This window comes from Diabrotica undecimpunctata, chromosome 10 (assembly GCF_040954645.1).
Source record: "Diabrotica undecimpunctata isolate CICGRU chromosome 10, icDiaUnde3, whole genome shotgun sequence".
In the NCBI taxonomy this organism is placed as follows: Eukaryota; Metazoa; Arthropoda; class Insecta; order Coleoptera; family Chrysomelidae; genus Diabrotica; species Diabrotica undecimpunctata.
The window spans coordinates 34,199,053-34,213,506 of NC_092812.1; the positions used below are offsets into that span (position 1 = coordinate 34,199,053).

Consider the following 14,454-nt stretch of genomic DNA (forward strand, 5'->3'; position numbering starts at 1 on the left):
ATGGAACCAATAATTTCGAATACGCATTTCGAGCAATCTATCGCTGTATATGATAATAAGAATTTAGTAGTTTTTTAGAAAAAAAATCCCAAAAATAACTAATTAACACGTTCAGCTCCGTCTCTTTTTTTAAGGGAAAACAGTGGGCCACTAAGATGTATTTGTGTAAACTAATTAGTTTTTAGTGTACACTTTAAAAAGTCATTTATAATAAATATGGGCACAAAAAAAATTAATTTGGTCACAAAAAAAAACTCACCGCGTGAGTCGCGTTGGTGGCCACAGGGCAGAAAATGTGTCGGTTGAACTTAAAAAAATAATAATCTGATTGAGAAAAGATATAATTATGAACCTAGATAACTAACATAAGTAATTATTAAATGGCCACAACATCAAGAAAACAAATTAATTATCTAATTTTCAATTTCTTCATGAAAACGTCTAAAACAATTTTCTAAGCACAGTCCCGGATGTTCAGGGCACTCCGCACAATGAAACAATGAGTCCTTTCTTTCTTTTTTAGTTTGCCAGCAATATTTACACCGTCGTCGTTTTGTAATACCATTAGCTGATTTAGGGCAATGGGATGGCAAATGAAACGTCAAATTTTTCTTGACTTGAGGGATTTTTGGGTTTGGTCCCAAAAGACTATCAATCACCGACAATCGAAAGTCATACAATGACATTTTTGTATTAGAATTATTATAGAAATAGTATGCGTTGATTAGCATAATTTGAAAAATATGTATGCCTATTTTTTGTACCACCTCATAGTTTTGTGTTCGCAACTATAATAATTTAACATCTGGTCGCCTAAGTCAATACCACCTTTATTTTTGTTATATTCAGCGACTAAACGGAGCTTTTCTTTATCAATTCCTTTCCTAGATATTGTTGGAACCATTTCATGACCTAATTCGGAAGAGATCATTAAAATATCTCGTTAATCTTTCCATTTACACACATATCCCTTTATTATTGTAAACACTCACCAGTTCATTTTGTTTTAATTTTTGAGAAACAACTTCGTGTGGATTTTCCGCTCTTCCTGTTCTCAATGTTCCTGTAAGATAAGTTTTAACCGAAAGTAGTTTTTTACACAATGGAACACTATTATAAAAATTATCCATATATAAAGAGTGACCAACATTTAGTTTCGAATCCATCAAATTTAGCACTACTTTTTCCGTATGATTACGTCCTCCAACTACAGGGTCACTAGCCCCACTATAAACTAATATGCGTTGAATCATCCCTGTACATTCTGCCAAAGTATACAGTTTGACACCATCTTTGTGTAGTTTGCCCTTGAGAAATTGACGAAAACTAAGTCTCCCTCTCCATAAAATCATAGATTCATCCAGGGCTAATTTTCTTTATGGATAATAAAGATTCTCCATTTTATTATTAAAAAAATCTAATAATGGAGATATCTTGGCAAGTCTGGACTGGTTATTGTCACTATTATTGTTAAAATGTAAGGCACGCAAAATTAACATAAAACGATTTCGGCTCATGTATTGTCCAAACACTGGAATACTAAATAAATGATTTTTCTTCCAATAATCATTTATACGATTAATTTTTATGGTTCCCGTGTGAAACAACAAACCAAGAAAAATTTTAAATTCTTCTACAGTTATATCCTTCCAAGCTGCAATTCTACTTTTCTCAGATTTACTTAGAGAAAGAATATATAAATTGCTATTTTGAATAATCAGGTCATAGAATAATTCACATGCCAATAAATTGAAGTAATCAATAGGATTGCTGCCACCCACATTAATTTTCAATCCTGGTATTGCTGTAAATGGTAGCACTGTAGGATGTTGAACCTCTGAAGACCATTCAATAATATTTTGAGACTCATCATCACCATCATCATCTTCAGATTCTTCTTGTAAATTAGGATCGTGTATCCGATCATCTTGATCACAATATAAATCTTCATCACTTGCGTCACTAGCGTCATGTGAATCTTCTAATATGTGTAAAAATTCATCATCTGAGATTGGCTGAGAAGTTTCCCACCTACCTCGTTTTATTTCATTATTCATCACTCATTTTAAAAATAATTTAAAATTGAAGTATTTAGCAACACACGTGCAATGACTAACAGTAAAACCAAAAAACATAATTTACTGAATGCATAGCAAAATAAACCGACGGGATAAGATTATGATAATACAACAAATTATTGCAAATGCAATATAATCTAAATAAATATGGTGATTCTTTCAAAGCTTACCGATTCTTTTACTTTTATTAGTTTACAACCTTTTATTACAGCTAATTTTGTCGTTTTCGAGCACGTCTAGCTTGAATATTTAAAAAGTAAGCAATGAAATTGAGGGTTTCATATTTCATAATCCAATTTATCAATGGGCCAGAAGATATTTGTTATAATTTTTGAAAAATCCGCCTAGATAACATTCATACATTGTCATATACTCAGAATAAAGTTTAACATCAGAATTCGAAGACCAAACACAAACTCCAGTATAAGCCAGTGTTTCGAAGCGGCCAGCAGATATTTGTTGTAATTCGTGAAAAATCCGTTGAGATAACGTTCATATATTGTCATATAGTCAAAGACCGCGAGACTCGCGTTGGTGGCCTCTGAGGCTATATTCACTGAACGCGACAGTCGCCTTGTCGGACTTGAACGTATTTTTTCGACAACAAATTGCAAATAACTCCAAAAGGTAGCATTTTTCGAAAAATTACCAAGAGAGAAAAAGTATTAACTTATGATGAAATACGTCTAAAAAAATTTTACTCGAAGTGATTTGAGAAATTGTTTTTTTGTTAAAAGTCATTTATTAATAACAATTTCCGGCCCACTCGGAGAAATAAAAAAAATACATTTGAACTTAAAAAATATATAGAATAGAATAAAAAAGGTTTGCTGTGGTAGAAATGCAAAAAAAATAGTCGGAACATTTCGTTTCTAAGCGTCTTTTTAGGGGTAAATGGTTTAAACAAGTTTTTATGCACTTGATATATGACAATATGGCATTCTTGTCATGCACTATTGCCAATACCTTAGTTTAAACATAATAATGAGTGAATGAAATACGTTTTTTACCAACAGGTTATATGCAAATGTTTATCATGTTTATCTTATTGGAACGTAACATAAAGACGCAAATCGTGTAGATTATGTTTTCTACTTTTTGAACGTTTCTGTAGGTGGAGTATGTCGAGATATATTATAGTGCATTTTGTTTGATAAAGCACAATAAGCCAGGTCTGATGGTAGCTGTTCATAAATGCATAAGGAATTGCAAATTGAAGCCTAGTATTTTCTTTAATAATGTGCATATTGTAATAGAGAGAGCATTATGCCAAAGGAGTTGGTTATAGCGGGCTCGCGCATCGCGCCGCCTTAAGAATTATAATATGAGAACGAATGTATTAAGGGTGCAGAGAATGGCAGTAACCCTGCTTCTAATAAGATTATTTAGCATTATTTGATGGTATTAATGAGATCAAAAGCCTTTTACATCATAGAGCAAGGAAAATCCTGCTTAACTTAATTTTTTTCTTAACTCGGTTGGTAACATGTATACGGGGCTCAAAAAAATATTTTCAGATTCAAAATTGGACTAAAAAATTGAACTTAATTGTCTCTTAGAATAATAAAACACAGTCTTTTGTTTCATGGGAAATTTTTACGGACATGTTAAAATTGGTATTTGATACAAACTTTTTTTTGGTTCTAATGATATATATATATATATATATATATATATATATATATATATATATATATATATATATATATATATAAATACGTTCAAATTATCGGGTATAGTGGTCTATAATAAAAATCTTTCTTTTTTTCTAAATTACTCAATATTTCGCTATTTATTTAAAAGCTTCCTCAGGAGTAAACTAAAAACAATTTGAACATTACAAAAAATGGCGTACAAATACATTTTAAAACACTTACAGAATTTAAAAGATTTCGCAAATAAAAACTGACATTGAAGTATTTGAAATATTAAATGTCAAGATTAAATTGTCTTAAGCACGTTCGTTACAGCTATACGACGAAAAATTAAAATTATTTTAAATGTAAAAATAAAAATAACAATAAAAGAAAAGTTAGAAAAATAATATTTATTTGATGAATTATTAAGGTTAGTTGTTATTAAGATGAATGTTGGCTATTTTTAATATTTATAAATTTTGTTCAATATGTTACAATATATGTTATTTAACTGTCCAGTGTCCGTTTTATAATTTAAAGTGTTTTTATTTTAATTAATGTAATACATTTCAAGAAATAATCTACTTTTGTAGTTATCAGTCTGTGCCAAAATGTGAGCTTTGTTATAGTCTAGCATATGACCAGTGTTTTCATAGTGTTCAACCACTGCGCAAGTATTTTTTTTTCTCAAGCGGCAATCACTTTTATGTTGTGTGATGCGTTGTTTTAACCATTGTGATGTTTGACCAATGTAGCTACTTTGACATCCTAAAAACGGTATTTCATAAACGACATTACTTTTATATAAGGTTGGTACTGGGTCTTTGATTTTTAAAAATAGTTGTTTGCTGTTCATGGTATTATATTTAGCTATACTAATATTAGGAACATTTTTGAATATGGATATGACAGAATGAGTTAGACTATTAATAAAGGGAAGTTTTTTATATTTGATTGATTTGTTATTAGAATCATGGACGGGACCGTCATAGAATTTACAGCACTAATTTCTATGACGGTCCCGTCCATGATTCTAATAACAAATCAATCAAATATAAAAAACTTCCCTTTATTAATGGTCTAACTCATTCTGTCATATCCATATTCAAAAATGTTCCTAATATTAGTATAGCTAAATATAATACCATGAACAGCAAACAACTATTTTTAAAAATCAAAGACCCAGTACCAACCTTATATAAAAGTAATGTCGTTTATGAAATACCGTGTTTAGGATGTCAAAATAGCTATATTGGTCAAACATTATAATGGCTAAAACAACGCATCACACAACATAAAAGTGATTGACTGATAACTACAAAAGTAGATTATTTCTTGAAATGTATTACATTAATAAAAATAAAAACACTTTAAATTATAAAACGGACACTGGACAGTTAAGTAACATATATTGTAACATATTGAACAAAATTTATAAATATTAAAAATAGCCAACATTCATCTTAATAACAACTAACCTTAATAATTCATCAAATAAATATTATTCTTCTAACTTTTCTTTTATCGTTATTTTTATTTTTACATTTGAAATAATTTTAATTTTTCATCGTATAGCTGTAACGAACGTGCTTAAGACAATTTAATCTTGACATTCAATATTTCAAATACTTCAATGTCAGTTTTTATTTGCGAAATCTTTTAAATTCTGTAAGTGTTTTAAAATGTATTTGTACGCCATTTTTTGTAATGTTCAAATTGTTTTTACTTTACTCCTGAGGAAGCTTTTAAATAAATAGCGAAATATTGAGTAATTTAGAAAAAAAGAAAGATTTTTATTATAGACCACTATACCCGATAATTTGAACGTATTTATAAATTATTTTTTGGTCGAAATAATCACTTCTAATATATATATATATATATATATATATATATATATATATATATATATTATATTATTTAAAATTCTTTGGTAGACCTATCGGTTCATCAATATAGCATCTTCCATTTAGACTCTAAACCTATACTAAAACTACCAGCATGACCTAATATAACGAATTTAATTTACATAATTTTCTTTTTTCTTCTCACAATTTCATAAAATTATTTTATTTATAAACAACATCTATATTGTCCATGTCTCTTCTATTTTTATTAGATGCATTTTTAGGTTAATTTAACATGGTACAAAAAAAGAGAACTCATACCAAAAATAAAGAATACAAAATAACACCTTACTTTAACCTGTCTGTCCTTGTTTTTTAGACCCTCTGTTTTACTGGATGACTTAATTGAAAGCTGTATTAGTAGGTTAACCCTTATGTACACGGGTGATACTTTGATACACGTAAGAACGGGTTGGGTCTGAGAAGCCCAAAAATGAAACTAAGAATTTTATATGTTTAATTTTGTAACAACAGGTTTGCGTTTCATATATTAGAACCACTACTAAAGGCAACTTACATACATAAAAAAAATGAACTTCTATTATAATACTAAAACTAAAAATATAAAAGAAATTACGTACTACAATATGGCCGATGTTTAAAAAACACCTTGCATATAACTTATTTAGTCATATTATCAATGCATATGCGACAAACAGGTACTGTATGTTCCAAGCAAATAAATTTTTTACAATAGTGACACATGTATTGAGTTTTACGATCTCTACAAAAAGCACAACGCCCCCTTTTATTTTGCAATTCCGCAGGTGCTTGTACTGGTCCAACACCACTGAGGTTAGCAGCAAGCTCTCCTATATCTCGTGCCAAATGAGGAGATTGAGCTCTTTCTTTTATATTGTCCATTACTAACTGAAGACCTAGTTCTTTTAAAATAAATATTTTTCTTTTGCTTGTTTTTAGATCCAGTTTGTTAGTTCTCTATATCACAAATGCATTTATTAGAGCAACATCAAGCAATCCATAAAAGATGACCATGGGCCAACGTTTTGTATTTCTTACGACAGTATAGGAACCTCGAAGTTGATCAACTGTGTCCGCACCAGCTTTCGTAAAGTTATAGAACGTTATTACTTCAGGTTTACTTTCGTCACCGGTTGTCGGATCGATTTGGTCATCATGGTGTAAGGTTGACAAAAGAACATGTTTTTTTGGCTTTGGTATATAGGACAATATTGTCATATCTTTGGTAAATCCAAACATAGTTGATTTTGGCGGTCTATTGTTCAATAAAAATTTGGTTGGGATATGCTTTTGTTTTTCCCTAGGGTTTTTACAATTGTTAGACTATGATTTGTCAGTAAGTTTTGTGCTACTTCAATTGATGTAAACCAATTGTCCATTGTGACATTCCGGTTGGATTTGGAGATTCGTTTGCAAAACCGCTCAACCACATCGTAGGCTGCAGAACTGATAGAATATTAACCTGGTGGTTGTGTACCGGCATAGATTTCTAATTGATAAGTATAGAAAGTGCGAGAATCCACCAAAGAATATATCTTAAGACCGTATCGGTCCGGTTTGTATGGAAGGTATTATTCTAAAACTACAGCGACAACTTGGCCAATGGCATAATATTTTTGAAAATTTTCAACTACATCCTCGAATACGACTCTAACTGCTGCAAGTTTGTCTACTTGTTTCCGTTCATCCCTTGTACGAATATCATCTCGACGTAAGTACTTCATAAGAAATCTAAATCTGCGGAGAGCCATCGTTGCCGGAAATATGTTAATGCCCGTATAATTTTTTTCCCAAAACTTAAAAATTGAAGTTCTACCTCCACGGTAAATGTAAGTAAAGTAGGCCAATCAGAGCTTTTAGTTCACATATATTTGTTAGCCTCGCATCAAAACTGTCTTTATATCTCACGGACACACGCTCAATATATACATTAGTACATTCAACAATATGTTTAATTTTGTCATTAAAAAACAGTTTCCAGCATTCCTTTTCAGTTGTGCAACTTTTCGCTTCACGAATAACTCCAGGAAGTTTTGTGATGATATTTTCTTGTCTAGTTCTAACATTTCGTGATCCGCATGTCTTATTCCATTTCATTCCATCTTTGGTATTGTAATAAAGATGTTGGTTTGGCCCACCTTGTGAAATACATTCTTGTAAGTTTAGTTCGGTGTCTGATAAATCGAATTCAGACTCTGAGTTATGATTACCATCTTCATTTTCTAATTTTCCAACAATAGCCTCGTCGGAATCTGAATCTTCATAATTTTCTTCCTCTTTGGTTGCAACTTCCTCGTAAAGACATTGCAAACGTTTTACCTCTCCCTTCGTAAGAATACGTGGTTTTGCTAAGCTCTAAATGCACTGCAAATGTTTTTTGCATATGTTTACCACATATACTGGGCTTAACAAATAGACTTGAGAAGTACCGAATATAAAATTGGAACCAGAAATATAAAAACGGTATCAAAGTTACACACGAAACTAAAAATACCCTTAAATTTACAGAAAGCTTTGATGTGGTGTACTCTCTACCCTGTTGCAACAAAGTTTATATTGGAGAAACGTCCACGAATATGTCAGTAAGATTAACATCGCACAAGAGTCACGTTAATCTGAATAAAGTTCAAGGGCATTACATGTAAGTGAACGTTAAGTCATGACCTTCAAACCATGACCAAGTAAAAATATTGACAAGAGAAAGGAGTCACAACAAAAGACTGTTTTTAGAAATGTGTTTAATTAAAACTACACAGAACTCCTTGAACAAAAGAGCGGACATTGAGAATTTAATCGCTAGATATAGTAATCTATTATCAATGAAAGAAATATCACATAAATAAAAGCCACAAAAAAGGTACCTACACAAACATTGGCGGTTTACCCCAAGTTCAAATGACATTAAGTGTTGGTATTTTTGTGTTTGGTTTTTACCTTATTTATTAGTAATAAAAACTCAAACGTTGCTTGTTTAATATAGACTAAGAGAGAGTAAACAGAACAGCTTTAGCTTCTATGCCAAAGCTTGCGATGAAGGTTGCATAATCATAGGAGCAGTAACAGAAATTTCAAAGTAAGGTGTTGTCTTGTTTTTTTTTATTTTTTTTTTGGTATGAGTCTGGTCTGTACAATATAGTTACGGTGTAGTATACGGTCCAATAAGGTCTGCACCATATGGGAAAATTTTTTATTTTTAGTTTTATGAAAAACAGTTATTCTTTATAAAAAGTTTTGAATTACAACCTAGATCAGATATTAAATTTTTCAGTCATATTCGCGCGGTTTGTCAAAAATATTTAATTTTATTTCCATAAATTTTAAAATATAAAACCTCTTTCAACAAAGATATATTAATAAATATACTCTTCATATTCGAAAGGTTATCCTCGTATACACAAGGGTAAAGTTTATATAATTACCAAGATTAAAATGAGGAAAACTCCCGAATTAGTCGGTTAACAGAGATTTGAAGATAAGATGGGAATAATAAGAAGCATATATTAGCAAATGTTTATGTGTAGCGAGATTAGGTGCTTAAAAGCAGACGTTGAAAACCCTATTTCCCGGATTTATCTCAGGTTCAGCTACTATTCAAATGAAAAGCACAAAGTGTTATGATTTATAAGCTCGTCGTTAGCCCACTCGTTGCTCCACGCTCGAATATCTGTTCCACGAATTTTTGAATCAGTTCATGCAGCTTTGTGGATAAAAAGGAATGGGATAAGCTGCTGAAATGTTCGAAAAACAGAGTGGCTCTAGTCTAGTAATCTCTAATGTATGAAATGAGTGGAGGGATTTGTAATAAATGTTTTGTTTATATTTGAGAACCGGCGGTTTGTACCACTAGTCATAAAAACTATACAGGGCGTTAACAAATATTATCCATTTTTTAAAACCACGTTATGTTAGCAAATTTAAAGGAAACACTGTGTATTTATGATTTTATTAAGGGATATGGTTTTTAATAGGTATTAAGTTTGTTATATGCTGTATTTTTTAATGTATCTCACTTTCTAGCTTATTTCCAGCCCATCATCAGGTACCAAATTAGGGTTACTTAATCACTAGAAAAGATATTAGTCTCCTAACTATGTTTTTTGTAACTCCCCACTTGAAAAAATATATATAAAAGCGAAACAAGGGTTTCAAAACAAACCGAAACAAGAAAGAAATAAATATATGGGAAAGAAATCTTTTTTAAAGAATTTTTCGAGGTATTAAAGCAGGAAAGGTATAGGCAGTCAAATAATCACTGGAGGAACGTCCTCCCTTAGAACCATCGGTTTAAATTTCCCACTTCCAGTACTTCCGCCATAAAAAAAAATATGAAGATATTTATTATAAGCGTAAATAAAAATTGCTTCTAGTTTTTAGTAAATCTGTTATAAATGATATGTTTACCTATTACAAAGCTCTACCTCAACTGACATTGTTGCATTTAGAATTATTTATAGCTGTTAAACAGTATGTTGATATGCAGTTGAAATTTCCTTGAAATGCACAATGTAGTTAGTGAGATTAGCTAAGCCTGGCTATTAGCAACTACGTCAGTGGCTTGTCCTAGTAGATACCTTAAAGTAAAATCAATGTTACTTGTTGTAGACAGATAATTTTGTCTTGAAAAATTGCGAGTTTGTCGATAATCGGTTTGTCAAGGTTAGTAAACATGTCGAAACAATGTTGCAAACAAATTAGATACTATTAGGGAATACATTTTGTTTATATATATATATATATATATATATATATATATATATATATATATATATATATATATATAAACGGTCGAAAAAATAATTTGAATATATATATATATATATATATATATATATATATATATATATATATATATATAGACTGTTTACATAATATGTTAATAAGTTATATTTTTAATGTCGTGATATACTGGCATTTAGTAAAGATTCCACAACCAAAACATTGCCGGAATAGTCTAATAAATCTAATAAAATTTGCAAAAGTGTATTTACAAATATAAAGAAAATAATCAACAACAAAATAAAGAGAAATGTTTTAAAAATCAAATTAAGAAAACGATACCAATTTTTTGGAGTTGTGTTTAGCTACATGATCAACTAAATAAAATTTTAATATTTTTTACTAAATTGCCACACACATAAAAGCAATTTTTAAAAGTACTTTTTGTTTAAATAATGAACTGAATTGTACCATTGTTTCAGATTCTTCTATCTCAACTGTGCCGAAGCACAAACCCCTCTGCAGGCCCTCTTCCGGAGATCTCGGAAGAAAATCGTCGTAAGTTTGACCAGTGGTGGACGACACAAATAAACCCCCAGTCACCAGCTGGAAGATCCCAGTTCGTGCCATCTTACCCTAATCAGTATTCAGTTCCACCTCAGGCTGCTACACCAATGGAACGAGGGTTGCCTGAAACCCATCCAGCAATGCAAACTGTACACAGTCAATTTCCCACGCAAAAGACAAGAATGAGGACCAGTTTTGATCCAGAGCTAGAGCTTCCAAAATTGCAGAGATGGTTTACAGAAAACCAGCATCCAAGTAGGCAACAAATTCAGCAATATGTTAAGGAATTGAATAGCTTGGAGTCCCGTAGGGGTAGGAAACCCTTAGACATTAATAATGTTGTTTACTGGTTTAAAAACGCTAGAGCTGCCCAGAAAAGGGCTGAAATAAGGAATGTGTCAACTCCTAACTTGCAATGTCATATGGGTGTGAATGGATATAGCAATCACAGTCCTACGAATGGCGGGGGATTTCTGTTGGCTGATAGCTACCTAAATTCCGATAGGCTAGCTGAACACAGGCTGAAAAACAGTCTGGCTAGAAGACAGTTGCCAAATTCCCACACGTCTGACGAATTTTCCAACGCCGGATCCGATATGGAAGACGAAGATATGAACGAGGTCCAACCTTCCAGTCCCACGGGACCCTTGTCGCTCACCACCCGTAAGGATTCCAGGGAGGCTAGCCCTCGATCTTCTACCCCTCCACCCCCACCGGACATACAAGTAGGTAGTATGTTCCTACGTTACTGTTTTTGGTAATTATAACTTTAGTAACACACAAGATAAATGAAAACACGCATCTTGTTTTTAAAAGACGTGAGTTTAAAGTAAAATATAAGATTGCACACAAACAATATCATAAGCGAATGCTAAACACTTTATTGGCTACAGAAAAAAGACTAATAGTGTTTCAAGAAATTGGAGTCGAAGCTAAGTTGAGTTATCTAAGACATATCATAATTTAAGACCAATTCACTAAAAGCTCCTGTAGTCTTCCTTTTTCCTATTCTCTTGAGGATTGGTAGTCTATTATTAGCACTTCTTCTTATATGGCCTTATAAGGACAGCTATTTTCTCTCTGTGGTGTCTGTAAGAGTTGCCTCTAAATTGACTATTTCTTTGATTCTCTCGTTCTTATTAATTTGATCTTGAAAATAATATATTTGTGCAGCACCTTCGCCAAAAAATGCTTTCACTGTGTTTATTTTTCTTCTTGATATTTATTAATTTATTTTCAAACTTCAAACTGTACTATTCACTACACATCCATAACTACTTTATAAATCGGTGTTTTTTTAGTTTTATCATATAATAATGAGTTTAACTGACTTGTGATCGCTCGGTCATTACCTATTTTTAGCAGTTCTTTTGTAGGTTTCTACAATCAGTTTTACTCTCAAATATTTATATTCCAAATCATGTTTCCATTACTGCTTAATTGTTTTTGCATATCCTACGGCCGCATACTGTGTTTTATGTGTTAATTTCATATCAATTATTTTTTTTACTAATTGACTGACCAAATATATAATATCGTCAAAGACAAGCTAGTCGCTGACAAAATTTCTCTCAAATTTCTATCATTTTACTACATTTCTTGTACAAATGTTTATATAAATCTTGAAAATGCAGGGAAATGCAGCATTCTTGTCTTATATCCTTGACGACTGAAAGTTACTTTTATTAAACAATAAGCGGTGTCAAAAATATTGAAAACCCAAGAAATTATGTTCAAAAGTATAAAAGAAAACTCAAAACAAGCTCACAACCAACATAAGTGGTAAAAAACAACTTGTATTGTGACGAATTTAACTGAAATAAGTTTTCTTTCAAGATCCCTTCGACATATGGGTTTTTATTTAAATTTTGCTACGTTTTAAGATAATTTTTGTAGTTTTACTCCTGCAGGAAGATAAGAGGAAAATATACGAAAAAACATTCTAAAACGCTACAATAAACAATCCATATAACTTTTAAATGGGTATACAGCTTTTTTACCACACAGGTTGGCGACTTTAACTGAAATAAGTTCAAAAAAAATGTAGGAAATTTTTTTTACAATTTTCCTGAGACACGTATTTGAACGTAGTCACAGTTTTTTATGTTTAATTCTATGGAGGAATGAGGAAGTAAAATGTTTCTCCATGTTCTTTTGCTACTTCATTTGGAGCATAATTCGTAAATTTTAGTGGATATAGTTTACATAATTTTATTATAAGACATCTTCTTACTATTCTTTCTTCTGCCTATATAAGACCTTATCTTTTCAGTTACTATTAAATAGTGGTTAGTTTAATTTTAGGAGAGTATATATCTGAAAAACCTACACAAATAGTCCTCTCTATCACTTATTTCTAATCATAAGCAGCCAATATCCCAATAATTTTTTTAGATATAACTTCTAATGGATTTACTAGTTAGCATTTCGTTAAGTACCGAAGAGTTAGCCTAACATTGTACTAACCCTTACTAATATTACCTTTTTTATTTGTTTTTTTGAATTACTGTCGATATCTATGGACAGCGACAACGATATTGCAAAAGTTTAACTCTTAGACTAATTTCACGATTCATTTTACAAATAGAATAAACCTTAAATATATATATATATATATATATATATATATATATATATATATATATATACATATATTCATTTTAATTTTCTATTTATTTATAATATGAAATACTAATTTTTTAAATTAAGCTATTTGTTATTATGAAAAAAAAATGTATAGAAGGATCTAAAAAATCAAGGCCATTACTAGGAAAAAAGGAGAAAGGTATATCTCTGTATATGTCAAAATGGATATGGATACAGTAACTATTAGCTACCAGTTCTGAGTAACATTCCACCACAACACCTTTGCCGACTCAATCTTTTAACTAAAGAATACAAAAGAATCGTTAACAAAACGGCGCGGCCGGTATATAAATATATAGAAGGTGAAACCAAAAGTCGACTGCGCTGCAGAAAATCTCCCATACAAATCGCAGAAACTGCCGCAGCCATGGGATTCAACATGATTACCAAATGGCCCATAAAGCTCGACCAAATACAATTATACCTTGCATCTCAGAGAGATCTCCTGGATTTGACACACTTAACCGAATCAGAACTCAACATGGTCGATGTGACTATATATTGCACAGGTAGGGTAAGCTACTATCTCCATCATGCTGCTGCAGGAGGTCCAATCAATCAAGCACATAATGGAGGAGTGCCACCAGTGGGCCTACGAGGGCAGTCCCCAAATTTCTTGGGCACTACCCTCGTAGTCATCCCGCTTAGTAAGTACTTGAATCCAGGATTTTTGGATTCAGATATAGCGCAGGAAAGACGTTTTCATCATTATTAACATTTGTTATTGAGGTTAGTGTGATTAAATGTGCTGAAATGCTTGGATCCAGTTTGTTCGCACTATCTTCCAACATGTGGTTAGTCTTTCTATATCTTCTTTGTCAGTTCTTGTTCTTGGTCACCATTAAAAAGTCTTCTTCGTCTACTTGCCGTTATTTATTCTTGCTACATCGATATTCTGATGTGTGTAGAAAAATGCTCCTT

General features: G+C 31.5%; 1 protein-coding gene across 1 annotated transcript in view; it reads left to right on the plus strand.

Annotated features, from left to right (window-relative positions):
- dve (SATB1_N and homeodomain domain-containing protein dve) overlaps positions 1-14,454 on the plus strand; it is a 189,949-nt gene that overhangs the window by 163,583 nt on the left and 11,912 nt on the right. Inside the window, exon 4 of the mRNA XM_072545959.1 lies at positions 10,803-11,612. Coding sequence (XP_072402060.1) covers positions 10,803-11,612 — 810 coding nt within the window. The remainder of the gene's footprint in view (positions 1-10,802; positions 11,613-14,454) is intronic.